This window comes from Taeniopygia guttata, chromosome 5 (genome assembly GCF_048771995.1).
Source record: "Taeniopygia guttata chromosome 5, bTaeGut7.mat, whole genome shotgun sequence".
In the NCBI taxonomy this organism is placed as follows: domain Eukaryota; kingdom Metazoa; phylum Chordata; class Aves; order Passeriformes; family Estrildidae; genus Taeniopygia; species Taeniopygia guttata.
This window is the reverse complement of record NC_133030.1, coordinates 18,667,383-18,693,870: the sequence shown is the minus strand read 5'-3', so window position 1 is coordinate 18,693,870 and position 26,488 is coordinate 18,667,383. Positions and strand designations below refer to the sequence as shown.

The 26,488-nt window shown below is 42.5% G+C and overlaps 1 protein-coding gene across 29 annotated transcripts in view; it reads left to right on the top strand.

Moving 5' to 3' along the window:
• Positions 1-24,803, top strand: part of TNNT3 (troponin T3, fast skeletal type) — a 30,212-nt gene extending 5,409 nt beyond the window's left edge. The window contains exons 3-19 of one of the 29 annotated variants that reach the window (XM_072929738.1): positions 44-57; positions 724-741; positions 3,315-3,332; positions 4,353-4,364; positions 4,932-4,946; positions 7,179-7,193; positions 9,755-9,766; positions 11,320-11,340; positions 15,419-15,437; positions 16,226-16,271; positions 17,046-17,162; positions 17,495-17,572; positions 17,805-17,918; positions 18,078-18,187; positions 19,017-19,107; positions 19,797-19,837; positions 24,413-24,803. In XM_072929738.1, coding sequence (XP_072785839.1) covers positions 44-57; positions 724-741; positions 3,315-3,332; positions 4,353-4,364; positions 4,932-4,946; positions 7,179-7,193; positions 9,755-9,766; positions 11,320-11,340; positions 15,419-15,437; positions 16,226-16,271; positions 17,046-17,162; positions 17,495-17,572; positions 17,805-17,918; positions 18,078-18,187; positions 19,017-19,107; positions 19,797-19,837; positions 24,413-24,461 — 790 coding nt within the window. In that variant the 3' untranslated portion in view covers positions 24,462-24,803. Of the gene's footprint in view, positions 1-43; positions 58-723; positions 742-3,314; positions 3,333-4,352; positions 4,365-4,931; positions 4,947-7,178; positions 7,194-9,754; positions 9,767-10,944; positions 10,957-11,316; positions 11,341-15,418; positions 15,438-16,225; positions 16,272-17,045; positions 17,163-17,494; positions 17,573-17,804; positions 17,919-18,077; positions 18,188-19,016; positions 19,108-19,796; positions 19,838-21,942; positions 21,984-24,412 lie in introns of all 29 variants that reach the window. The other 28 variants (XM_072929737.1, XM_072929736.1, XM_072929740.1 and 25 more) reach the window with 28 other exon arrangements.
• The last annotated feature ends 1,685 nt before the right edge of the window (positions 24,804-26,488 follow it).

The following is a 26,488-nucleotide window of genomic DNA, read 5'->3' as shown; positions in this document are numbered from 1 at the left end:
AAATACTTACCTAGTTTCAATATCCTTTTTTCCTCTCTCACAGGGAACAAGGAGAGGGTAAGTCTTAAATCTGTCTGTAATTGCTTCTGTGCAAGCCTGCAACATTTGCTGGCTGTGTCAGCTGGTATGGTTAGACAAATCTGAAGTTTCTTTTTTGTGCTTCTGTCTGCCTGACTGTCACCAGCTTCTGGGGTTTTTATAATACCTGTAGCACCCTGGCCGTGTCTGTGCTGTGGGCAGCCTGTGGGGTTTCAGCCCCAAATTGATGCCCTGGTGGGAGGGGACGCTGCTAGTTTTTGTAAGGGCACTGCCATCTGCTGGCAATTTATTTTGAAGCTTCTGTATGTGTAATATATTTTGCTTTTAGAACACAAATCCCCTCGATGTTTATAAAGCAATATACATAAGAGATTTTTCTTCTATTCAGAGGCTCTCTCTGTTACCTTTTCCCTTCTAATGCACATGTAACCTTGAGTCTCTATTGCCCAAGGAAAAAGTCAATACCTTATTATCTTCTTCCCCTTTTTATAAATACTCTTTTTTGTTTTCAAAGTCATTTAATCTGTTATTTGACTTGCTGGTTTGCAAGTGGCCTCTCAGAAACCATCTTGTCCGGCATCCCTGTGAGCACAGAGGGCTCTGCCATGGGTAATGTTTACTGCTGTGTCAAGACTGATGGTTCATTTGTCTGCTTTTTTTCCCCCCTCTCCCATTTCAATGCAGAGGAGTACGAAGAAGAAGGTAACAAAAAAAGCGGAACGTAATTTATCTTTCTTTGATTCTTGGTCCTGCTTTTCTCTTGTCTACATTTCACCCTTCTCTTTGGTGCTTGCTGCTAAAGGCGATCTGAAACACTTGATCAGCAAACCAGCTGGAAAACAAAAAAACAATCAAGTTTCTTGATCATTGCTGTGATGTGCAGAGCCTTCATGGTACAGTGAAATGGAGTATTTGTATGAGGGGATGGTGAAAAAGCTGGGGGCTCATCTGTCCATAAACTTGGAGCTTTTTAGAGCAGGGACTGGTGCAGAGCCCCCATAACATATCATTGGCAAACTCCTGCTGTTCTCATTTTGGCAGTGTCCACAAATTGCATTTTAATTTTTAAATTGAAAAGAAGAGCAGGTTGTCCAGCTCCTGAGGAGCAGCTGACAGGGCACTGCTGAGGACAGAAAAGGCAAGGTAGAGAACCAACTGGCAAAGATGAAGTTTCTTACCATGCCTTTAGCTGGCAAAATGGGATTTGACAAGCTGTGAGAGACAGAGTGCTGATCTGGAAAGATGGAGCATGAAAAACCCTTCTCACCCAAGTTGTTTCACCTTTTGTAGGCAGCAGGGAGGAGATTATTTTGGAGATGTATCACTGTCTTTGCTGGGCACTTTTGACACGCTGGCTTCAGTTCAGGCAAGTGTAGATGCCAGTTGTCATCATTCATTTTCTCAAGGTGTCTGGAACAGAGCTAAGGGCCAAACTCTTGGAATTTCTCCCAGGATCTGCCCTTAGTGTGTAAGGCATCTTCTAAGGGGGTCAAAAGGAAAACCCTTTACTGGAGGTGGAATATTTGCACATGCAGGGTATGAGACCAGCTCAGAGACAGAGAGCTGTCCCTATGTAGAAATGTCCACTTTGGGGATTTATACACAGCAAAGCTTTGTCTTTTTTTTTCCCTTTTTTAATTTTTTTTTTTGTCATGGATTCCTCCAAGTTACTGCAACAGGCAAATTCCCATCAGTGGTGGTGGGAACAGAGGTGCAACTGTGGCCATGGTGAGACTAGTTTCTGCTTCTGCTATAAGGTACATTATCCTTAAGTAACTATTTCTCCCGGCATTGCTCCTGAACGGACCAAGGAATCAAAAAAAGAAAAAGAAAATAGAGACACTGAATAGGTTGTAGAGCTGCCTTCAGTCATCACCTGTCTCTCTGGTCCTGCATGGAGTGGCAGAACCAGGAAGGCAAAGGCATTTTTCATGCTCCATCCTTTACGTCTTGTCAAATGTCAAAAGAGCAAGCGAAGGGTGTTGCTCCTATAGACAAGCCTTCCTAAAAGGAAAAGCAGTTTTTTTCCTTTCTCCTTTCTTCCCTAACTGTCTACTTTTTGTTTTCAAGAATTTAATGACTCATATGACATTAATAGGCATTAATAGGCAGGTGATTTTCTTTTTAATCTGCATGACTGGCTCCTCTGAGGTGTATCTTCCTCTGCTCCATACTTTTACTTGACCTTTGTGTCTCTTTCTGATGTCATCCATTTATTTTCCATATAACATTTCTCCATCACTTTCTAACCACCTTTTTTCTCCAGGCCTTAGCTCACCCCAGCACCAGTTTCTAACAATTTTCTGTTTCATTTTCCTGCTTGCTGTTGCTTCTTGTTCCATGACACTTGCCACCTGAAGCTCAGGAAGAAGGTATGTGACATGGTTTCTGCTTTCTTTCTCTCTTAGTGTGGAGGGAGAATGTGTGTAAAGAAATCCAGATCAAATATTTCACACCCTGTGTCAAGACTCTGTCTTGAGCCACAGACATCAATGCAATAGTAGACATTGATGTTGTTTATTGAGCTGGTAGGAAATTGGGCCAATTTTATTTAAAAAATTATTGAAATTTGGCCCATTTTATTAAAAAATACTTTTATTTATTGAAAAAAATAAACCAAAGCATTTATATATATATGAAAGAAATAAAATGCATAGATATATACATAAAAATTGTATATAATATACACATATAAATATATATGTGTGTATATATGTGTATGAAAGCAAGCATATATATATATATTTGTTTTATTATACATATTTTACTGAACAGCTTGACTTATTTTTGGCACAATGGTGTCAAAAGGAGTATTTTAAAAGGAGGGAGACACCTACAAAGTTTATATTCATCTGGTAAAATTCAGGAATGAATTTATTTGAAATTTCAAAAACTGAAAAATGTTGGTGAAAAATTTTGAGAAAAAAAAAGTGAAGCAAAAGAAATGTAACAGTTTTATTTTTGGTTAAAAAATCACCAACAATTGGATTTAAGGTATTTTAGCCAGCTCTAATAAAGAATAACATACTGGATGCCTTTTTATGTGGTCTTCACTTGTGGTCATATTCCCATATTTCAGTAACATTTATAACCCCATAATATGCCCATAAAAATGTTATTTTTAATTCTCTCTTACCCTGTAATTCCATCATTGTGTATTCTTACCCATAACGGCCTGGGAGCTTGGTAAACCTCAGGAATGTTCCAATAACATATTTCCTGTTTTAATTTTTCTCCTCCCATTTCTTTTGCTGTGTGACCTTTTCCACGCACAGAAGAGGCTCAGGAAGAAGGTAGGTGAAGCAGCATCTCAGCCCTGCTGGTTGCTGCACCAGCAGGATGATGTGCACCTCGATTTTGCAAGGTGGTAGAACAAAGCAAGAGACAAGAGAGATGCTGGGACAAACTATCGGTGGGCTCTTCTTGTCTCTCGCACAAATTTCACTGAGGGTACCCCACATCCCTGAATATCTGTGCAGACACCTCTGCTCCAGTTTTGGGGAGGAAGCGGCACAGAAAATGTGGATACTGCCCCTTTATCCAAGACACAACGTGCTCTGAGGCTGATTTTTAGCCCTGGGTATTTGTGTGCCATGGAGTAACTGGGGTCTGGCTAGAAAGGTTTCTATCAGGTGTCAACTGGTTTCTCCTATGTAGCTTGGCAGATCATGACCAGATGGGTTTTGAAGTCAAAATCCATCTGTGGTAAAGTATGTGCTTAGCCCTATGTTATATAGTACATATGCTATAAAATGTCATATTATGTATAAAATATATGATATATTATAAGTTAATGAGCTATAATATATCATATGATGTATAATATACATAATACTGCAGAGTTATAACCATGTAGCTGCTGGTAAGTAAGCCCAGCTGGCTCCTCACATTGCACACATCATTGGCAAGGTGGGACAGACAGGGTGGAAGAAGGGCTGGAACAAAAACTCACCCTTTGCACTTGAGAGTTTGGGATGTGGTGCTCCAGGTGCAAGGAGCCAAAGGGTGTGTTGGTTCCATATTTGCAAAGCTTTGTGCTATGGGCATATTTTAAACAGGGGTAAACCTGTCTGTAGTGCCACAACAGACCCACTCTGAGCAGTTTGCAGAGTTTTTACAGCATCCAGGTCCAGATGGTTTTACATTTCTTGTATCTGTGTGTGCTCATTTCATCTCCTCCTCTGTTTCCTTATTTCATACATCCTGTGCTTTTTTTAAAAAAACCCTCTGTTGCATTCACACGCTCTCTAGTCTAACTGCTCTTGTTTTCCATCTCATTGCTTTTGCTTCCTGCCACATCCCACCTGACGAAGCTCCTCCAGCAGGTACGTGCCAGCACCTTCCAAACTGCTCCCTGCTGTCTCCTTGGTGGTGGTGGTGGGGCCTCAAGGGTGGTGCAAGAGGAGCAGTACCAGTTACTTTGCCTTTTTGCTTCTGCTGTCTTTGCTTTCCACATCCTCTCTGTGATGGGCTCTGCCACTGGAACACACAGGAATAATCTCAGTGTGAAGTCTGGCAGAGTTGGCTCAGTGGCTCTGCCACCCCTGCCATGTGCAGGGCTCACCCAGCTGGGCAAGGGCAGGAGCTGTCCTCTAAAACTGGAACCAGAGAGAAATTCTAGCATGTGATATTTGAGCTTAATGTGAGATTTTCCCTGTCTGATACATTTTTGCTTTTTCCCTTCACATAAAGGGAAGTTGTTTCTCAGCCACAGGCGCCTCAAATGCCTTTCCCCTCCTGGCCATTAGCATGTTCTTTACTGGGATGAAACTTTTCCCCCCTGAGCAGAATTTTCAGCCTATGAAAGGTTTTCAGCCTATTTCAGCTCATGTAATAATGTATTTCTCCTAATGTTCCTTTGCATCCTGTCCTGTGGCTGTTCACACCTAAAGAAGCTCAGGAGGAAGGTATGTGGCACAACTCCTGAATTCTTGTCTTTAAGAGTAAGCTTTGGCTTAGCCAGCAAACCATAAGATGGCAAAAGGAAACAGAAGTTACAAATAGGCATATTAATATAGACAAAACTTGCCACCACATTGTTTTTTGTGCTGTCTGCCATCACGTTCTGTCTTGACATTGAATGCACTGTCGATGTACGTGGTAACTGTCGCATGAAGTAAAACCTTGAAAAGTGCTGGGAAATGTAAACCTCTTAGAAGGATGAATGTTGAAAAGCCTTTACTCTGAGATTGGTTGGATCTCCTTGGCAGGCTTATTTTGGACCATTTGGGGTGGATCTGGCCTGCAGACTGTGTGCAGAAATGCTCATGATTGGCTGATATTCTTACAATAACCTTTCCACATGTTTTTTTTCAGCTTAAACCCTGTAGTATAAAGCAAATGGTGATAAATTTGATGCTTTAGCTTTGCAAATGGTTAAAGATGGTATTTTTGTTCATATAATGGAGTTTCTAGGCCACTGTTTCATGGCAGAACTTGCAGCTACCCAAAACCTGCTGGCCTCAGGTTGTAAATCCACTTGGGCAAGCATCAGGGTTTTGAAACAGCGTGCTGCTCCTGGCTTTGGGCAGGACTGCAGGAATGGCTGTATAAGACAAATGTAATCTGATATGGCTGCTTAAATCAGCTTTATATTTCTAATATCTCAGACCATTTACACCCTCACTGCCAGTACTGCTTTTGGTATCCATACTCATTTTATTTCCTTGCAATGTATTCTTAGTCTTTCCCTCCCCACTCCACTTTGCCCAAGTGAAAAGTTGTTCTGATGCTCCTAACGCTCTCATCTCCTTTGCATTTTGCTCTGTGACTTCCCACATGCTAAAGCTCATGAGGAAGGTATGTGCTATGACTTGTGAATTCCTGTTTCTGTCTGGAGCAGTAACTCGTGCAGGAATTCTGGAGGTGGTTGAAGATGAGCCGATGCAAAAAATATCTTCTGCACGGTTGCTTTGCTCTGACAGGATAGTGGTGTGATGAGCAATGAGTACTAACTGCTGTTTGAAAACAATGCCTGGGGCACAGGCTGGGCGCTGCTTATGTATTCCCCAGCACCTGATGGCTCCAGCCAGGCTATTTGTATGGATACCAGTTGGTATAGGGATAGTGTCCCTCAAACCATTTCCTCTGTGCCACGCCCCAGGGTTAGAGGTGGGACAGCCATGTCCTCAGGCAATACTGTGTGCCTCAGCTGGGTGCACCTCTTCCCCAGTTCCCCTGTCACTGCACAGAGACAGAGCTCCCTTTTGCAGCAGTGTATGGAGATGTGGGGGGACTTGCACCCAAAATCATGAGCGTTTCAACAAGTGACACGGTGTCATACCTGGTTTTTACTGTTGGGGTAAGGATTGGACTGAGTGGCATCATTTTGACTGGAGCATATTTGAGAAAAGCTGTAGTGTGTGCTTTTCCCATACCTATTGGGGTGTTTCTGGTTTAATGCGCATTATGCAAAAAATGGGATGGCAGGGTTGTATTTTTACTTGATTTTGTAACCAGAATTAAGGTCCAGATATGGTAAGACAGTCTCTGTGACTGGCAAAATAGAAGGTCATGCTTCTTAAAGCATCAGCCTGGCAGCCCAAACCCATTTACTGCAATTGCCCTTCTGCCTGCCCCTCTCTGCTTGCCCAGTCAGGCTTCCATGGGATGTTTTATCCTGCAGGTTGGAGAGCAGGAACTTGCTCATACTCACCCTCCCACATTGGTGTGCAGCCCTATGCACCTGTGGTGAAATCCTGGGCACCAAGAAAATCAATGCCAGCTCCTCAGAGCCCATTGATTTCCACAGTGGCTGGGATTTCTATGCACATGAATAAGAGCAGGTTGTCTATACCCCTTTTGCACATTCAAACCTATGGGTAATGGACTTAATTTAAATACAAGTCATGTTTTTGTCAGCCAAAGGCTATAGTGGCATTTGATTTATAACATTATGAATTTATATGTTAGTCATCTGCATTTTTATACTCAAACAACCCTTCCTCTCCACAATTCTAATTGACATTCACATGTGCCCTCTATTTCTCACTTAATCTTATTAATGGTTTTTATCCCTTTAATACACCCTCCACCACCTTGGCAAAGGAAAGTGTAAAGGTTTTTAATTATCCTCTGTTTCTTGCTCTAATTCTCTTATTTTTCTTTGCATCTCCTTCCCTGCTACTTCCCTTTTAAAGAAGTCCATGAACCAGGTATGTGACTTCTGAATTCCTCTGCATCAATCTGAAGGGTTATTGTGTGCTGGAAATTCAATTCCACTTGGCAATTTCACAATTGGGTCATGTGCTGAATTGGGACAAAATGGAAACTTTTCAACCAACAAAAAAAAAAAAAAAAAAAAAAAAAAAAAAGGAACACTTTGTTGACAGCTTTTGAAAATTATGCTTTTTATTTAGTTAAAACATTTTGTTCCAACTTTTTTTTCCCTCTCTCCTTTATGGAAGATTTCCAAATTTTGAAATGAAAATTCTATTTTAGATGCCTCTGAAGCATTGCCTTTAAGGATAATGTGGGGTATATATAGTGTAATGCAAGAACAAATCTGGAATAAGAAGATGCCACAAGGCAAAAAGTGGAAAAGTGTTGTTCAAGAGATGTTAATATTTCTGCAGCCTTTATGGTTGTGAAACATTTCTATTTTTTTAAACTAAAATCTCAGCTATGTGAGTTTTGAAATATTGAAATTTAATTTAAACTCTGATTTATGTTGGAAAATTTTACCAGTAACTCTAGTATTATACTCAGGAATTCGAGGATGGTGGAAGTAAACATAAAAATCAAATATTAACGATAAATAAAATTTTAACGATAAACTGGAACTTGCAGCTTCCTCACACCTTTGACCAGTCATAATTTCCTTATCACTCTGTGATGCATATTAATGAGGATAAAGCTAACAGCTGCATGAAAAATGTAGTAACATTTTTTGTAGACAAACATCTCAATGTATGAGCTGTAATAACAGGCGCTCACCGGACTTGGAGCCACCCTCACAGTGCGTATGGGAATGTTATCATGGTTATTACCTGGGAAAACAGAAACTGAACTTGCAGTGTCCTCTCAACTGTCTGTGGAAATGATTCTGATTTGGAGTAGCTTTATAAAGTAGTCACATCTCGGCAGCCTCCCAGCCCAGCCATTTCCCTCTGCTGTCCACAGAGGAAGACCAGCCTCTTAGTTCAGAGCAGATTGATGCTTTTGCCAAGGCTGGAGTGAGGTGAAAGCTGATTGATTTTTACATGACTTAATACTTCAACATTCATCTCTTCACTGCTTCTCATGTCTCTCCTGTTCTCCTCGCTTCTTGTTTCACATTCTTCTCTTCTCTTTTTAATCCTATTCATTTTTGTCTCTTAATCTGCACCTAAGGTTTTTCTGATTTTGATTTGCACGAGCTAAAGGTCATTGTTTCCATCAGAGCTGCTCTGCCTGCCTCTGTATATCTTTTCCATGATATTTATTGAACTGCTACTCACTGCTTGAGAGCTGGTTCTCTAGCCCTGACAGATGTATGAGCTTGAAATTTGTGCAAAACACAAGGTATTAACATAATATGATAAAAAATAGAGCCATAACCACACCCTCCCCATGCTTTCTTTTCTCTTTGTAACATAAAGCACAATAAAACCAAAAGACAATGTAAATATAAAAAAACTTAACAAAAAACCCTTTATGCCAGAAAGAGACTGTCCCAGCTTTTCATGTAACAGCATGATTATTTAGTTTCTCTGTTATTAATGCTGTCTTTGCCTGCCACATCTTCTAAGTCACAGCTTTGGCCTGCACAAGTCACAGGTGGTGTTGTTGTGGAATTCTTGCTCTAGTTCTTTTATTTTTCCTTCTTGACTCTTTTCGCCTAACCAAGCTCATGTTTGTGACATCTAAATTCCTATGTATTAATCAGAAGTGTTCCTGTACATAGAAATTTGAAGATGTTGAAGAATACCAGAATCATGAAGAATCAATCCATTCTTGAAATGCCCTAAAACTTATTTTCCCTATAGGAGGGTATAAATATTGTTTGTAACTGAAGGATCACCATCTAAGAAGCTTAGAATAAGCTTTTTTAGTGAAGGCTTTGAAGGCTGTGATTACCCCATAGCGCCTGAGCTCTGAGGGTACCTGAGCTGCAGAAACCCAAGCGTGGATTGCAGCAAGATTCTGGCACACAAACTCAAGCAGTTCTAGTCCTTTGCAGCAAAGACAAGCTCTGTGCAAACATAAATATTGCCAGTTCTGCAGAGCTAAGCCCAGAATCTGCTAGCAGAGATTCTTAGATGGTGGAGTTTCAGGTGCAGGCATAGGGATACATCCAAAGCAGTACCTCCTTCAGTAAGTCTCACATCCTCATGCCAGCTCTGATAGCTAAAAGGGCAAATGAAACCTAGGTAACACTAAATGCTTGTAAAACTCTCTTCTTGGGTATGTTTTCTTTCAAATTTAAGGATCACCAGTGTTACTACACTTGCCCATGGTTTATAAATTCGCATGGTTTAAACTGTTGCAAATCATCAACATTCAAATTCCCTTTATCTTTTGTTTCTATGGCATCTCCTTCCTCTCTACTTCCCACTGTAATTACACTCCTTTTCCACTCTTATTAACAGTCCATCCCTATAACTTGGTCTGCAAATTATACTTCTCCAACCCAGTCTTACCAAAGTTTGAGGTGGTCCCTTCCTGCATAACTTATTTCTAATTCTTTTATCTTCCTTTCCTGTATTTTTCCCCTGACACATCCTACTAAATGAAGCCCCCCCTCCAGGTATGTGATGTAACTTCTAAACTCCCTGGTGTCTGTCTGCTGTGATGGTGTGTGTGAGAAGTGAATACAAGGTGACAGGGGACAACAACTGATCAGTTAAGGATGGATTATAACTTGCATGCCCTTGGGGTGATTCTATTTTAGTTTAATATTTTTTTCTCAGTAAAGTGTAATCAGCAGTAAGGTGGAGGGAACTTACTCATTGCATGAAAATTTCACTAGAAACTGGGGGAACACACATATACTATTGTGAAAGGGTAGCTTAGCAAAAAGTCTCCTTGTGGAATGCATTAAATTCTGCCCTCTGATATGGGAATAATATTTCTTCCTATAGGGGAGGATTTATTAAAATCTCAGGGCAGAATTTGACCCATTGACTCTCTGTGGGGAATGTAAACACTGTGCGAGTTCGTGGGTTTTTTATGCCTGCTTTGCAAAATATTTGGTGGTGTGTGTGTATGGCTAAAAAGCAAAATCTGCCCTGCAAATTCACATTGCTGATCTATTCCTGCTTTGCCAAAACCCAGAAGAATGACATGTAGACCTGCCCGGACTTCTAACGAACATTTTCTTCCTATGAAGTAATCTGTTTGTAATTTTACATTGCAAATGGATTTGAAGAGTGCCAGTACATTTACATAGACATCAATGCTGTCTTCAAGGAAGAAAATGGCCTGAGCCATAGATCTAGAAGGGAACTGAGCTTCTTTGGAAGTTAGCTGAACGTTGATGATGAGTTATGGCAGGTATTTCAGCGGGTTTCTGAACCACACTGCGTTTATTTCAAATGGCTGAAATACTGCTGTAGTAAAGGACGGGTCCTATAGTGCTTTGAGAGTGCTGGCTATGTTCATGTGCATATTTCCAATCAAGGTAAACCTCAGTACACTGTGCTGTCAGGTTGTGTTTTATGCCATGTGATGATTAGAAGTGTTTTCTAAGCACTGGACCATTATCATAAATCTGCCTATTTTTCATGTTCTGTGACTTTTCTTTATGTGTTATTTCAAGTGTAAATATTTTGCCTGTTTACTTCTTAACTTCATTCAAAAGGTTCCCCTTTTCCTCTCTGCCCCTCCTCCCCATTGGCTCAGAAGCTCTTTTGGTGTGTGAAATAACAGGTTTCTCATTCTCTTATTGTCTATTGCAACTTGTTCCATGACACTTCACGCCTGAAGTTCATGAGCCAGGTATGTGACACGACTTCTGGTTTACTCCACCTAGGTGCAACATGAAAGTGTGTATGTGTGTGAGAGAGGGAGAGAACAGGAGTCCTGGGCTGGTAGAAGAGAAGAAAACAAGAGAAACAGACATTAACCACAATTATCATTTGCAGCCCCTTCTCCTTTAACCTCTGTGCTTACTGCTGCTTTAACATTACAGCATTTTCAAGTCCTGACAGTCTCTCCAGTTTTCTGCCTGCCTTAAATCACTAATTCCTTTATTTTTTTTCCCCTGGTCTCTTTCTCAGGATTCCAAGAGCTTTAAATAACTGTTCTGTTTTGTTTTTTCTATTTCCTGCCTTTCCATCACTGCTTGCACCACGACAGCAGCAGAGGAAGCTCATGAGGAAGGTATGTGGTGTGCCTACAGACTCTCATCCTTTTTCTCTTTCAGTGCTGGGGAAAGTGTCAAAACCACTGACATTGTTCAAGAGAAAAGAGAGCATGGGAGGGAAATTATCTCTCTAGATGGATTTCAATGAACATGGAGAAAGGGATGCTTGTTAGCCAAGTCAAATCACCAAAAAGGTGTTTTTCCTTCTTGTTCCATCTCTGGAGAGTCCAAGGTTCCCAGCTTAACAGGGAGGGAGTGGGGATAGGTGCTCTTAGAACAGTGCTGGTTGTGGACTGACTACTGTGCTTCTTCTCTTTTTCTTTTGTCCTCCATCCTACAGCCAATGAAGAAGGCGAATACAATGATGGTAGCTCAGTTTGTTGTCTTAGGACAACAAAGTCATCTTTCTAACATCTCACTCTCTTTTATGAGTCTGTTTTGTTCCTCACTTTATTTTAAATTCAGGAACTGGGCCAAAACATCTCTGCTGCAAAGAATCGCTCACTGTGCATATCCAGTCACCCTTGGGGAGTCATTAGTGTGTTGAGAAGCCTCTACATCCTCATTAGGATAGTAGATGGTGAAATTCAAGCTCTAGAAGCTTGCTCTGGACTTGTCTTTTAGCCAGAATCTGTTGTGTCCTGGCTCTCATCAGCAAAATGTCTCTATATCCAAAATTCAGGAAAGAATCTCTTAAATCATGGTGGCACATTTGAAAATGCAGCTGAGCCCTGCATAGACATATGCATCCCTCACACAGCCCTAAGGCTGTGGTCATGGGCTGCAGGCCTGAATCTACAGAAATGTAAACTTTTGCTCAAGCCATGAACTTACAATTGTGCTAAACATTAAACATCTATTCAGATGGGTGGAGCTAAATATAGCCTGGATGTAATACTTGGTTGTGCGAGTGCTGGAGCACACAGGTAGGGACAAGGCTCATGTGAAAGGACCAAACCTAAATGTATGCAGGGTCAGTGTTGCTCTTGCAGAAGATAACTTAGCCCCTCCCTGGGCAGTTTAAGCGTATAGAAAGTTCCCATCGAGCTTTAGAGGCTGTTGAAGTAACTGGATTCTTCCTGCCTGCCCCAGCCCCTAGAACACCCAGGCAGCTGTTTCAAAAGACAAAGCCCAAGGTCACTTGAAAACACCCTGCGTTTTCTATGTTTCCTTGTTTTGCTTTTGTAGATTTTTTGTTGTTGTTTTTATTTTGTTTTAATTTTCTTCCTCGCTTTTCAGGCTTCTTTTTTAATATAGGGAAGTATCCTGAGGACCTTCCTGAGCCCCTCTTTCTTTTTCTCATGCTTTTATTTTTAATAGCATATTGATTTCCTTTTTTTCCCAAGGACACAGTGTGAGTTAGATATGTTGCTTCTGAGAAGTGGGATTAAGGGAGGGTGTTTAGGGATTTCTGAGTGAAATGAAGGCAGTTCAGATGGATTCCCAGAGAAGGAGAGCACCATGTGAATATCTAAAGACTGGGCAGGAGCAAGCAGGGTGGTGGTATTTTGGTGGTGTATCCTCTCCCTGCACATAGCCTTTCAGAAACCAAAACCTCAAAGACTCTCTAATCACCAGGGCAGTGAACTTGGATTTGCAGTGTCTCTTGCCTTCTTTTGGCAGGGGTCTATGTGGGGATTTTGTCTCAGCCCCATGGCTCACAGAATGACCGGAATGTCAGTCAAAATCCGCCACAGGAACAGGAATTTGCTATGACAATTCCTGTTGGTCAACAAATTTTGGCCCAGTTCCTTGACTCGGTGTCTTCAAAGAAGGGGCATTTCAAAATAAACCCCATCCCTGGACTGCTTTTGGTTCATACAGTATGGACAAAGGCTGGGTCATGTACTGCAGAGGATAGATTTTTTTACTGTTTAATTTTTAATAAAATACCCCTTTTTCTGGTTTTCTGTAGGTACCTTTAAGAATTCTAACTACAATTTCTTATTTCAAGAACTAACCTTGTTTTTTCATTTTTACGATTGTTTGTTGGAGTGCTGATTTGGTGGCAGCTGAGACCAAATTTGCACAGTTATTGACAGACAGGTGTCGATCCTGGCAACCAAGATCAACAAACAAAACCAATCATTTCCTGTCTACTCTTTCCCCCCCCCCCCCCCCTCTCTTTGAAGTGTTACTAACTGGCAGCTTTAAGCCAAACAGGAATGCCTATGAAAATGACCTGGGAATCCTGTGTAAATAACATACCTGATAGACTGGTTAATTATAATTACTTTTCCTCTCTCTAGGTAAAAGGCAATTTAGCCAACATGTTAAAAAGCTCACTGGCTATTTGAAAAGCAAAACAAAAAAAATAAGTGGAGGAATAGAAAAGCACACTGTTGGCTAATGGTATTTTTCTTCAGGAGTGATTTGGGACTTCCTTTATAGTGGAGCAGTCTAAAATACATTTGTAATTACATGCTGTTTATTTTCTTAGCATTGCTCTGGCATCTGGAGGCCTCAGCTGAGAAATGTTTTGGCAGGCAGTGTTCTTGCAGTAAATGAGAAAAGTCTACCCCTTAAAATGGCATTAATGAAATTTGTATGGGAAAGAGTGAAAAATAGGAAATGTCAATTTCTGATTTATTTTATCCATTTTTCACATCTTTTCTCTTGATTATCTCAACAACCCATTTCCAACCACTCTCTCAATTTTTTATTATCCAACACCCTTACATCTGATTGCCTCAATAAATTTTTTCCAGTGTAAGTTTTTTGCTGTTTTCACCTCTTATAATATTTAATTTTCTTTTTTTTTTTATTTTTTCTATTTGCTAGTCCAAATTTCCACCATCTGTCCCCAAACTGCTGGATAAAAAGAAGCACTTGAAAAAATTTAATATCTTTCTGATTTATGATATAGATAACAGGGTTCATGCACCTGCTACTGAAGCAGTTATTCTTACTTTTACTTTAGAATTTTTAAATTTTTTTTTTACCAGATTCAGTAGGCTGTAAACTTTTTTACCTCAATTCCTCCCGGTGAGCCAGCACAGGGAGAGTCTTGTATTGCAGAATGCATCAGCATCCCTGAAAGTTCAAATGTAGTGTGTGGTTATGAAAGTCAACCTGGGTCTCTGAGAGAATGGGCCAGAATAAGCACATAGGTTTAATTTATTTCTGTTTGTGAGAGCTACAGCACTCAACTTGCTGACATTACGCTGGAGTGAATAACTAAAGTTTAAAAAGAATAGCAGGGAGGGAAGTTGACCACAAGCACAAATGTTAAACGAGTAACTCATATGACCAGCACATGTCTGAGAGCCAGGGAAAGGTCATTTGTTGCAAGGGAACAATTCTCACTGCCAGAGGGTCCAGGCTGGCAGTCTCTGTGATGGTTTGGCCTGCCTATCAGGGCATTATGCCTCTCCTGGAGATGAAAACATCATTCCCATTAATGCCCTTGGGAATTCTGCATGTACCTCAGCAGGAGAGGATGCTTGCTAAGAGAGGATGGTCTTTCCAAGCTGGGTTTGAGGAGCACCACACAGTGCAGATGAATAAGTATCTTCCCCATGGCACTGAGGTATCTCAGGGACACGTGCCCTAAGATGTCTTGGAAGCCAGTGAACCTGGAGAAAATGTCTGTCATAAAAACTTTCCCTTCCTGGACTCTGTGTGAGGAATTTGAACAAAACTGGTGGAGTCTGGCTATCACTGAGATATGATATTGTGAATTCGAGTTAACTTTAACAAAAGAAGTGCTGATTGAAAAAGGCATCATTTTCTTCTACCCTCCAGCCCAGCTGGCCTCCTTAGAGCTTTGGTCAGGATGGTTTGAGAAATATAATTTTGCATTTACATAAAACCACTGCTTTCCAGATGCTACATTTGGGACTTTTATACAGTCTCTTGATTATTTTCTGCCAAATTCTGTTTGAGGGTAAAAACAGATTCACTCCTAGCAAAAGGGGTGTGTGAGTGTGTGTATTTGTTTTGGAAGTGCTTGAGATTTAACCAGTTTGTCTGTATGTTTCCCCTAAGATTAAATTTCCCTTCCCTCCTCTTACTTTAGCAGCTGGCGTGATCTCTGTTGTTTTAACTTTCTTCCTCTTTTTCCCTTCCTGTTTTGCTACATCCTTCCAAATACAGAGGAGAAGCCCAGAATAAAGTAAGTATGACGGGCAGGGTTTCAAAACCCTGGGCTCATTTTCCTGATGTGGCAGAAGCCCTTCGATTCTCTATTGGGCAAATGGCCACCAGAAGCCTTTCTGCAGCTCTCCCTCACACAGCATCCGTCTGTTTGTTCCTGCATGCCTTTCCAGGATGTCTGCTTCCTTCAGAGGATGCCTTAGCTGCAGTTACTGGCCTGGGCCTTAAGATTTGTTCCTGGTAGAGCCAGAGAATTCATGGACTGTGTGAGATGCAGAGGGCTCACAGTATCCCAAAATACAGGCAGCTCCACAGTAAATCCTCTGTGAGAGGCCATGGCTGGGAAACTGCCTTCTCCATCCAGGGTTGCTGGCAATGGCAAATGTTAGCCTGGGCTGAGTTGAGCTTTCCCATGGTTTCCCATGGACCTTCTGGCTCTGCACCTTCCCTTCCCACTCTGCCAGCTGCCCAGGATGGAGTGTAGAGCCCTGCACAGGCAGAATAACAGACAAACACATCTTTCCATGTGGTAGGGAATGACCACAGGCTTTGGGAATAAAGAGGGGTTTTAGGGATAACTCCCTGCCCTGCATGACCTTCCAGGAAGGAGAGTGGTCCTTAGGACTTTTCTGGAGTAGTTTTCCACTGATGTGCTCTTTCACCCCTCCCTATCTCCACCAACATTCCTTCTTGTCAGCGTGGTTCCTGAGGACGGGGTAGGATAGGCTATTTTAAAAGCTGCATATTCTTTAAGATGAAAATCCTTTGTTTTTCTTTTCTTTTTGTTTTGTTTTTGACTCTCTGCAGACTAACTGCTCCTAAAATACCAGAGGGTGAGAAAGTAGATTTTGATGTAAGTATTCCTGAGACTGGCTGTGTTAGTCCTTTGTACTTGATAATAGACATGAGTGCAAACCCACATAATCCTCCTGCACTGGATATTGCTGAGGGTAAAGGCAAAGACAAAAGTATGGTTGATTTGTCATTTGATTTCTGCAAAAGGCTACTCTCTGCTCTGTGAAACTGAATGCATTCACTGATAATGTGACTAAGCTAAAGTCATGTATTTCTTTTTGTTTATCTCCTTGAATCTTTGAAGCCATTATGAGGAGAAATAAAGTGTTTTAGAGATCTCAGATCCTCTGTCCCACTGTTGGAAATGCCTTGAAAGTTGCAAGCCATCATCTGTTGCTGAGAAACACTAGCTAAAATTACAATAATAAGTAGAGAGCCAAACACCTTCCTAGAAAGTTGATAGAAAAATGAAGAAAGTCTGGTGTTGAAAAGCTCCACAGAAATATTTGCTTTGCCCAAAATGCAGGAATATTTTCTAGGCACTACTTCTATTACAAAGCCAAGAGGAGGCAGCTGAATATATGCAAAGATAGGTGTGTCAGCAAAGCCAGGGATAAAATAGGGTGTAGGGAAATGGGAGATTTAGATTCTTTACCCTTCTGGGCTCCTGACTGTTGCATGACTGAGTGTCTGATTGTACCAAATCCATAAATTTGGATGGAAATCTACAGATATTTTCTAGTTTAGTTTCTCTGTGCATGCATGGTGCTGGGAATGTCCAACACATAATACTAGAGCAATATGGACTTAATGAGTTTTCCCGCTTTTCTAGGACATCCAAAAGAAAAGGCAGAACAAAGACCTGATTGAACTGCAGGCCTTGATTGACAGCCACTTTGAAGCCAGAAGAAAGGAAGAGGAAGAGCTGGTTGCCCTCAAGGAGAGGATTGTGAGTCCTTGTACTCCATTTCCCTGTACTAGATTGAGCGATCATCTGTAGATGAGAAGCTGAAACCGCTGTCAGATTTTGACAGAAAGCTGTGCTGTCACGTACAAGAAGTGACTGCTCAAGTCATCATCAAATGGCTTCTCCCCCCATCTGTCCCCTCTGTTAGCCCCTTGTTTTATGTCTGAGAATTGCACAGAGACCCTTCTGCTCACTCTAGAAAGGGAGAAGGTGGCTCACACTCAATGAAGCAAAGCTCTTGGTAGTGGGATGTAGCAGTGGAGGCAGGTAAAGCCACGGTGGTGATCCAATGCCTCTGCCACTGCTCCCTGCAGGAGAAGCGCAGAGCTGAAAGAGCAGAGCAGCAGAGAATCCGGGCTGAGAAGGAGAAGGAGCGTCAGGCAAGGCTTGCGGTGAGTGTCTTTACTTCCCTCTCCTTGTCCCTGCATCTAGAGACAGAAAAACTACAGGTTCTGCCTGCCTCAGTCCAGAGGTGAAGTGACCCCTCTCTAAAGCAAGGGTAGAAAACAGGAGTTGCTAATTCTCATCAATGTACTTCTCCAATAACATTCCCTGCACTGACACTGGCTGCTGGGGAAGCTGGGAATCTGTCCTGGAGTCAATTGTTTGTGTTGCACTCCACAGGAGGAAAAGGCACGCAGAGAGGAGGAAGATGCCAAGAGAAAAGCTGAGGATGATCTGAAGAAGAAGAAGGCTCTGTCTTCCATGGGTGCAACATACAGCAGTTATCTGGCTAAGGTAAAAATCATGGATTGATGAAAGAAATATGAAAACATTTTACCATTAGGCTGACCGGGAACAGTGCTCATTAGAAGTTGAGGAAAAGGCCCAATGTTGAAATTGTTTCATTCAGGCTTAATTTCTGCAGTCTGATGTTAATTGATGTTCTGAAAATAGGCTGACCAGAAGAGAGGAAAGAAGCAAACAGCTAGAGAGACGAAGAAGAAGGTCCTGGCTGAGAGGCGCAAGCCCCTGAACATTGACCACCTTAATGAAGACAAGCTGAGGTAACATGTTTATCCTAATTTATGGAATGCAATCCACTGATGTTTGGTTTTACTGTCCTGGAGTCTTTTCTGGTCATAAAATGAGGTAGAGGAGGGGGCCTTCCTTGAAATTCATCATAGAACACGCTTAAGTTGTGCCCTTGCTTAATCTGGAGAATGGAGGAGAAATGGGAATGTAGGAAATTGTTGAAATGGTTTGGTAGCCCTCTAGCTGTGCTCCTGGTATAGCTCTGTTAGCCTCTTCTGCTAATTAGGATTAGTTGCTCTCAGGACTAGCTCTGGAATTAGGTGAACAAGCCTACAGACTGGTATCTGTAGCATTCCCAGGGGTGACTTAATGCTGCTAAGGTATGAATAGGACCTCCATGAAGGCTGGAGGTTTGGAAGCTCAGTGCTCTGGTGCAGAGCAGTCATCAGATGATAGTCTGGACTACATGTGTTGGAGTTTACACATGATTGAAAGATGAAGTTGGCTTACCTCAGCTCTGACACAGATGTGATTGCACAATGGCAACTGCTCTGCTTATCTGGGTGACCTTCAGAGTCCTCTTCCTTCTTGTCTGATTCCACTGCAGTCTTATCTTTCATTATGACTTAGGGGGAAAATTAGAGGAATTATGTTAATGTGTGACACATAAAAGACTGCAAGTCTAAAAGACATGAAGGTGAAAAAAATGTGACCTTGAAAATGATGAGTAGCTTTAAGAGAACACAGAGGGTTTACAGGAAGATGTGTGAGTGGCATTAAATAAAATTCATTATTAATGTGAAAACAAAGGAAAATATCTGATGTCATGTGTTTCTTCTGTCTTCCCCCATAAACACACAGGGACAAAGCTAAGGAGCTGTGGGACTGGCTATACCAGCTGGAGACTGAAAAGTATGACTTTACAGAGCAGATCAAGAGGAAAAAATATGAGGTGAGTAGAGAGGCCATTTTGCTAATGGCACAGGGTCCAAAATGTAAAAATCTCTCTGATTCATCTGGCAAAAGTCATGTTGTGACATTATTTGGATCTCCAGTGACCCTCTGCAATATTTATGCAGAGAAATGCTTGGAACTGCATTCCCCCACCATACATACTTGAACTGGATTTCACATTTTAGGCCAAAACTGAATAGATCACTTCTAAGGTTTTCAGTGCCCCATGGAAAGGCAATCCCAATGGAAAATGGACACCCTGCCCTCTCCTGAAACATTGTTCATTCTTGTTTATCTATAGGTAACTGTGGCCTGAAAATTCAGTAACTCTCAGTTCACACACCTCCATTGCAAAGTAATATTTTTAGATCCATCTTTGATTTCAAACTTGAACGTTGTAAGTTTTATTCCATCCCAGACAAATTTCCTGTGGCCTGAGCTCTCTGGAGTCACTGAAAACTGTCTCCAGAGAGGAGCATCTGACTGAAGTATCAATGGTAACAGCAAGTGGGCATATTTCCTTCACGCACTCTCTGGATAGGACGGCACTCACCCACATTAGGTTTCAGTGGCTGAGAAATCCTACTGGATCTCTCTCTGTCTCACTCACCTTTTAATTCCCAATCACACAGACACATGCTGACAGGCAGTGAGCAACACCGATGTAACTATCTCAATCTCTCTTAGATTTTAACAATGCGTTGCAGGCTGCAGGAGCTTTCCAAGTTGTAAGTACAATGAACTTGCCTGTGCAGCAGCAAAGGCTACCAAATGCATGAGCCTGCCGCATGGTCAGAGCCAGTGCCAGACGGGAGCTGACACTTGGCTCCAAGTGCAGAGAGAAAAGAGAAAAATGGATCTTGTGTCTCTCCATTCACTTCCTTTTTCTCTCCCTTTCCATTCTTTGAAAAGATGTAAAGTGGTAATTTAGGAAAAGAGTCATGAGTCCAACAGGGATTTGGTTAAAGAACTGAGCATGCAATCTATTGAGAGCACCTGAAAGTAATTCCATATCCAAAACTCTGTATCCAAAACCAGGTATTGCATGCATGGGAGCATCACCCCTGATGCATCACCTGGGGTACAAGCAGAAACAGGGATACATGTGTAATAGCTTGGACTACAGTGTATAGAGAATAGTACAGGTTTGGGAAACTCCACCTTGTGGCACATGGTTATCTAGATCCAGAATACTGCAGAGGGCTAGCTTAATGATAACAGGCCAAGTGGGTGTGGAAAAACAGGGAATAAGGCAGTGCCAGGGGAGGGGTACATGCTATGGTAATGAGACCTCTGCATAAACAAAGAGGTGGGTGCCTGCTGATGAAAAGCAAGGAGACAAAGTACAAAGAATGAGCAAAGCAGAAGGAAAATGCACAGCTAAGATGGGAGAGGAAAAGTGGAAGAATAAAAGGAGGATGACAGCAGGAAAAAAAATAGGAGAAAGGTAAGTGAAAATAGGAAAGAGAATGAGGGACACACAGCAAGGATGCAAGGGAGAGAAAAAGGAAGGAAGCAGGACACAGAAGAGTCATTCTTTAGCTCTAGTGTCTGTTGCTCTTTGGTGCTTCATTGGAGAGTGAGTGTCATAGTCACAATAATAAGGTTTATGACTGAAGGTAAGTCTTAAGTGCTTAGGTCAAATTGAAGACAACTGGTTCTCCTCAACACTTGGGGAAAATACTTGCCTGGAAAATAGCAATTTAAACTGCTGTGACAAATATTAAAACTTCCACAAGTAAGTACAAAAGCAAGTGATCTGTTGATCTTTCCTTGCTTGTGTTGTCCTGTTCCTGGTAATATTTCAGTCTCTTATGTTTTTTCTGTTTGCCACGAGAAGACGCGAGACACGAATTACCAGTTCTTGGGACAACTGGAATGTATGACTTTTGTTTTTATTTTTTTGCACGCCGGGAAAGTCAAGTGCAACTTTAAATATTCAAAATTTAGGTTGTCAAATCTTGGACTGGCAGAACCAGTGCAGAATTTTGAATTGCGTCAAAAGCAAAAGCAAAGCATACCTCATGGCAAGGGCATTTCTTCAGCCCAGGAAATCTAAGTTGTTACTGATTCAGTTACAAATTAGAAGATGAAGGGGCAAAAGTCTCTATTACATCCTAGTGTGGGCTCTTCCAGTACATGAGTCCCAGGATTTCAGTAATGAGTCCAGGCCTACAGACCAGAGTTACTAAGTCAGGCTATAATGTGTTTATCCCATGCAAGGTAGGTGTTTCCTCTTCTATGATCCTATGCATCAGGTAATCTCTTATTAAATGAGTGGCTGGGAAAGTGGTGAGTGCTGCAAGCTCCTCACCTCCTGCTCTGCCAGCCAGCAAAAGGTATTCCAGCAGAATGTGATACCCATCTTCCATTCCTGTGGTCCCCATCCAAAGATCACTGAAGATCTTTGGGTTTACACAAACACTTGATGCATAGGAGTAAGGGAAGAGTGAGCAGGTAGCACTGAAAGACGAAGGTGATGGAGCCATCGGAGAGCTTTCCAGTTGGCCAAGGTGATATTCATTCCAGTTTGCCTGCCTGCAGTTTGACATGTGAGTTCATAGGAGATTAACTTCAATATGTAGAAACACTTCTGGTAAGATTTATAAAATTCTAGCTCTTCTGTCCCTTGACATATGAAGTTGGTGTGCAGATTTATTGCCAAGAAGTAACATTTCTGTCCTTCAACCATGGGTGAGCTTTTATTTCCAAGAAAGTATTAATTCCTCCTACAGGCACCTGTTTTGAGCACTTCACAGGTAAAATGCTCCTCTCCTTGAGGGAACGAGGTTTCTTTGTCTCTAAAAACCCTGGTCATGTATGTTGTTTGCAGATTGTCACCCTCAGAAACCGGATCGATCAGGCCCAGAAGCAGTAAGTATTTATATCCCCATCCTAGCTCCTGGCTTGGGGATATCTTCTCAGTGTTCAAATGTGTCACTTCAGCCTCAACACTGACATTTTCTTGTTGCAATGAAATGGGGCTAGAGATGGAAGGGCAACTCCCATCCTGCCTCACATTGAGAAAATGAAGGGGAAACTGAAGTGAATGTAACACCTAACAAGAACAAATCATGTTTCTTCACACCATACCTTCAGAAATTTCCTCTGCTTATTGTTGGGTTTTTCAAACACCTGACTGAGGTGCTTTGAATACTTGAGGGACTATAACCCTTGTTTATGAAGGATAAACAAGTGGTTGCTAAGTTTAAGAAGAATGGTGTGTAACAAGACTAACATAATGGGATTACTGTTGTGAGTTCTTTTCACTCATCTCTCTCCCACTTTCCTTCACCACAAGACTATTTCACTACTTTTTTGAGTCTTATATCATTATTCTAGGTGTTTTTAATGGATTTATGAGATACCACGGGTAGACACAACTTGAGGGTTAGAACATGCAGAAAACTAACACACACAGAGAAGTAACTGCAGGGCAGAAAGGGAGAAGAGGTCTCCAGTGGTGGGTTTGCTTTTCTCTGTGCATCTGTATCTTTTTACCAGTCACACCAGGAATGAAGCAGTGGTCTTTGGTGATATATTTGGATGACCAGTTGCTGCCTTCCCACTTCCTCAAGATACCCTGGCTTATCAAATGAACGTAACACTGGGGGTTTGGTTGTCGGTAATGCCAAACATAAGGCTTGACCTCCCCGTGGTATTTTCTGTACAGAAGTGTAGGCTGATAAACCTCAGCAGAATGCACAGCTGCAGAAGGATGCCATGGCTTGTCTGGGTGCTCCTGCTCTTGTGGGGTGCTACCACACCACCCACAACAGGCCTTCTTGTTTGCCAAAAAGACATGATACTCTCCCAGGACATAATTTGAAAAGGTTGCACTGAGAAGCCCAGAGATAATGAGATTTCTGTGTGCTTAAGTTTCTATCCCTGCTAGACACTATCATTCCAAGGCAGGGCCTGCCAGTGTGTTATACAAGGATCAAATGAGTCTCTTGCTTCAGACTTTATTAAATCTCCTTAAGCACACTCTAAAGGTTAGGTGTAACATCAAACATCACAGGTGCTTGTAGACATAAAAGGACTCTGTCTTTGTTTGAGGAGCTATGCAGTTCCTACACTGGGTTTTGAACCTTCAGAAAAGCTGGCAAAAGGGGCATAGAGCTTAATTTAAGATAAGCAGAAAGTGCATACTCTCTTTTATGTAAACCATCATTTTTTTTCAAATAGACCAAGCCTATCTTGGTCAAAGGTAAAGTATCCACTATGTGTTTGTCTCTGTCACTGTGCTACATCCTTCTGTAAATATGGCTGGTGCTCTTGAACCAATCCATGGGGCAGCACAACAAAAATCTCTCCAGTGTCATGTCCCCATGTTTTTCTTCTCCCTGGAGGAATCAGTGGTTCTGAAGAAAGGCCTCTGTTGGCAGCAAGGCCCCACCACCTTGTGCTTGCTCCCCATCCCCACACTCTGCATGTGCTTTGGTTCAAGAAGCAGCCTCATCACTGTGTGTGTGAGCTGGAAGGGTTTGGGGGTGTGCCAAGCCCCACAAACCAAGGTGCTGCTAATGGGAACTAGTGCAGAATCTAACTCAACTAACTTCCTGCCTAGCCCCATTCTGAGTTCAGGCTTCTCAGGCAGAAGGTAAGTGGCTTGCATGCAGGATTGCCCTTCTGTGTGCAAGAACTCTCGGAGAGAGTTTGCCTCAGGTGCTTTGAGTGGGGAGTGTAGCTGGACTGCTCCCACACACCATGAACAAGACAGGGGTACTGATAGGAGATCAGGCCTAAAAAAATCATTTGAATTCTTTCGGAAGCTCTGTTCTCACTATATAAACAGCCACTCTGCCTTTGCTAGAACAAAGCACTTCTTAGTTGTATTTAAATTACTGTTCAGCTTTTTGCCTCCACTACTGAATGGAGTATCTGGGGAATTTGATCAGAGTTCTTTTATACTGAGCAAATTTCTCTAGATAGAGCTCTAAATCCTAAAATCCAGAGCACAGCAGATTTCAGATATTCAGAAAATATCAAGTCTGTGCCTGCATAGACCTGTCACTTAGTTTGGAGACCACCTAGATTTATACCCTGATAATCCAGGAGTCTGGAAGGGTCCATCCCTTTCAGGCATGCACATCCTACCTTTCACACTAAGAGCCCCAGGAGGAATATTTTTCCACGACATCGACAATATTTTTCTCAGGATGTGGTCAATGGCAGGTGTTCCCAACATGTGAGAAGTGAAAGCAGTTGAGACCTAACCTTAGAGTCAGAAATGCAGAGTGGCCACAGAGCCCCTGTGCTTCCATCATGCTGACATGTTTTCCTTTCCTTTTGCATTGTAGCAGCAAGAAGGCAGGAGCCAAGGGCAAGGTTGGTGGGCGCTGGAAGTAAAGCACCAGGCAGGACGGCCTTTAATGGTGTGCTGAACCCCTGCTGGTCTCCTCTTTCCTCCTTCACCGATCACTTGTGTTCTCATGCCTCAATGATAACAAAAATCACATCAGCCTGGATTGGCTATTGCTGCTGCTTTTCTTCCTGGAGGGGTCTGGTGGCTTCCTCAGGCAAGGGGAAGCAAGTTCCCTGTGGAACTGGGATGACTCCTTGCTGGCATCTTCAATTCCTGCTGAGCGTGTCCCTTATCCTCCTGATACCAGCCCTATGCTGTCCTGTAGATTGCTGTGTACAAATCTCTGGATTTTGTAAATAAAGCACAACCAGTACCTACTCCAATAACAGCCCTCTGGAATGGTGTTTTGTATTTTATTTAATGGCTTCCCATTTTCCAAGGATTTGGGAGTTGGTCCAAATCCTTACTTAGTATCATTTGATCTGTCTCTCCAAATGGGAAGAGGCTCAGCAAAGACTCAGGATTTGGGGCCTGTTTTAAGCCACTGTACAGGCAGATACCAAAAGCCAACTGTTCTCAGGGGGTTCATAATCTGGCTGCCAAATGTAGCTGAAATTGACTTCAAACTTCAAGTGATGAAGTGAATTAAAGAATTGGGAATAAAGGAACAAATGTACAGAAGTGGTAGTTCTTAGCACATAGCTTTTATTAAATGCACACAAGTGCAATAGAGAATAATTAATTCAAATATTACATTAAAATATTTATTGAGGCTCTTAGCCTGCATACAATATTAAAGTCCAATACTGTAGTGTGAATTACTTGGTTAATTCAATGTAGATGTCAAAACATGAGTGGCTGTTACTAAATTTGAAAGGCAAGGTGTTCTGTAGGGCCTCTTGTCTTTGCCAAGCGTTGAACTGCCCTGGTGGTGGGAAGCCCATTAGAGCCTCTCCCATGTTTCCAAATTTCTATTTCTGGTACCTGTTGGCTCTCTGTTGGCATGTGCTGAGATGTCATGGACTCATCAGTGGTTTAGGTGTGAAGAGGCTGGAAAGACCATATAGTTCCAACTCCCCTGCCCTGGGTAGGAGCACCTCTCATCAGACCAGGCTATTCATAACCCCATCCAACCTGGCCTTGAACAGTACCAGCGACGGGGCATTCACAGCTTCTCTGGGCAACCTGTGCCAGAGCCTCACCACCCTCCCAGTAAAGAATTTAATCTCAGCATCAAATCTAAACCTGCCCTCTCTCAGTTTAAAACAGCTGCCCCTTGTCCTGTCACGGGATACCTTGGTAAAAATTCTCTGTCTTTCTTGTAAGCCCCCTTACATATTGAAAGGTCACAATTGGGTCTCCACGGAGCCTTCCCTTTTCCTGGCTGTGCAACCCCAGCTGTCTGCCTGTCCTCACAAGGGAGGTGTCCCAGCCCTTCTAGCATCCCTGTGGCTTCCTGCGGACCTGACCCAACAGCCCTGTGTGTGTTGTGCTGGGGTCTCACCAGCGTGGAGGGCAGGAGGAGAGTCAGCACAGGACCAAAGGCAGACAGCACTGCAGCATCCCACAGAGACTAGCTTTTCGTGTCATCACACAACTGGTAGGGTTGGAAGGGACCTCTGGAGACTGTTCAGTCCAACCCAGAGCAGGTGACACGGGAATGTGTCCAGGTGGGTTTCAGTATCTCCAGGGAGTGAGATTCTATGTTCTCCCTTGGCCAGCCTGTTCCCGTGAACTCTCAGTGTGAAGATGTTCTTCCTCGTGTTGAGGCGGAACTTCTGTTTCAGTTTACAGCCATTGCCCCTTGTGCTGTCACTGGGCAGTGCTGAAGAGTCTGGCACCTTCCTCTGGGTACCCGCCTTTGCGATATTTTTACGCGACAAGGAGACCCCCTCCGAGTCTTCCCTTCTCCAGACCAAACAGCCCCAGCTCCCGCAGTCTCTCCTGTGAAGAGAGATGTTCCAGGCCCCTCCTCATGTCCCTCTCCGGCAGCTCCTTGTCTTTATCCCTCTGAGGAGACCCGGGCCGGGCTCAGCCCCGCGGGCCCCGGCGGGGGCCCTGCCGCGCTCCT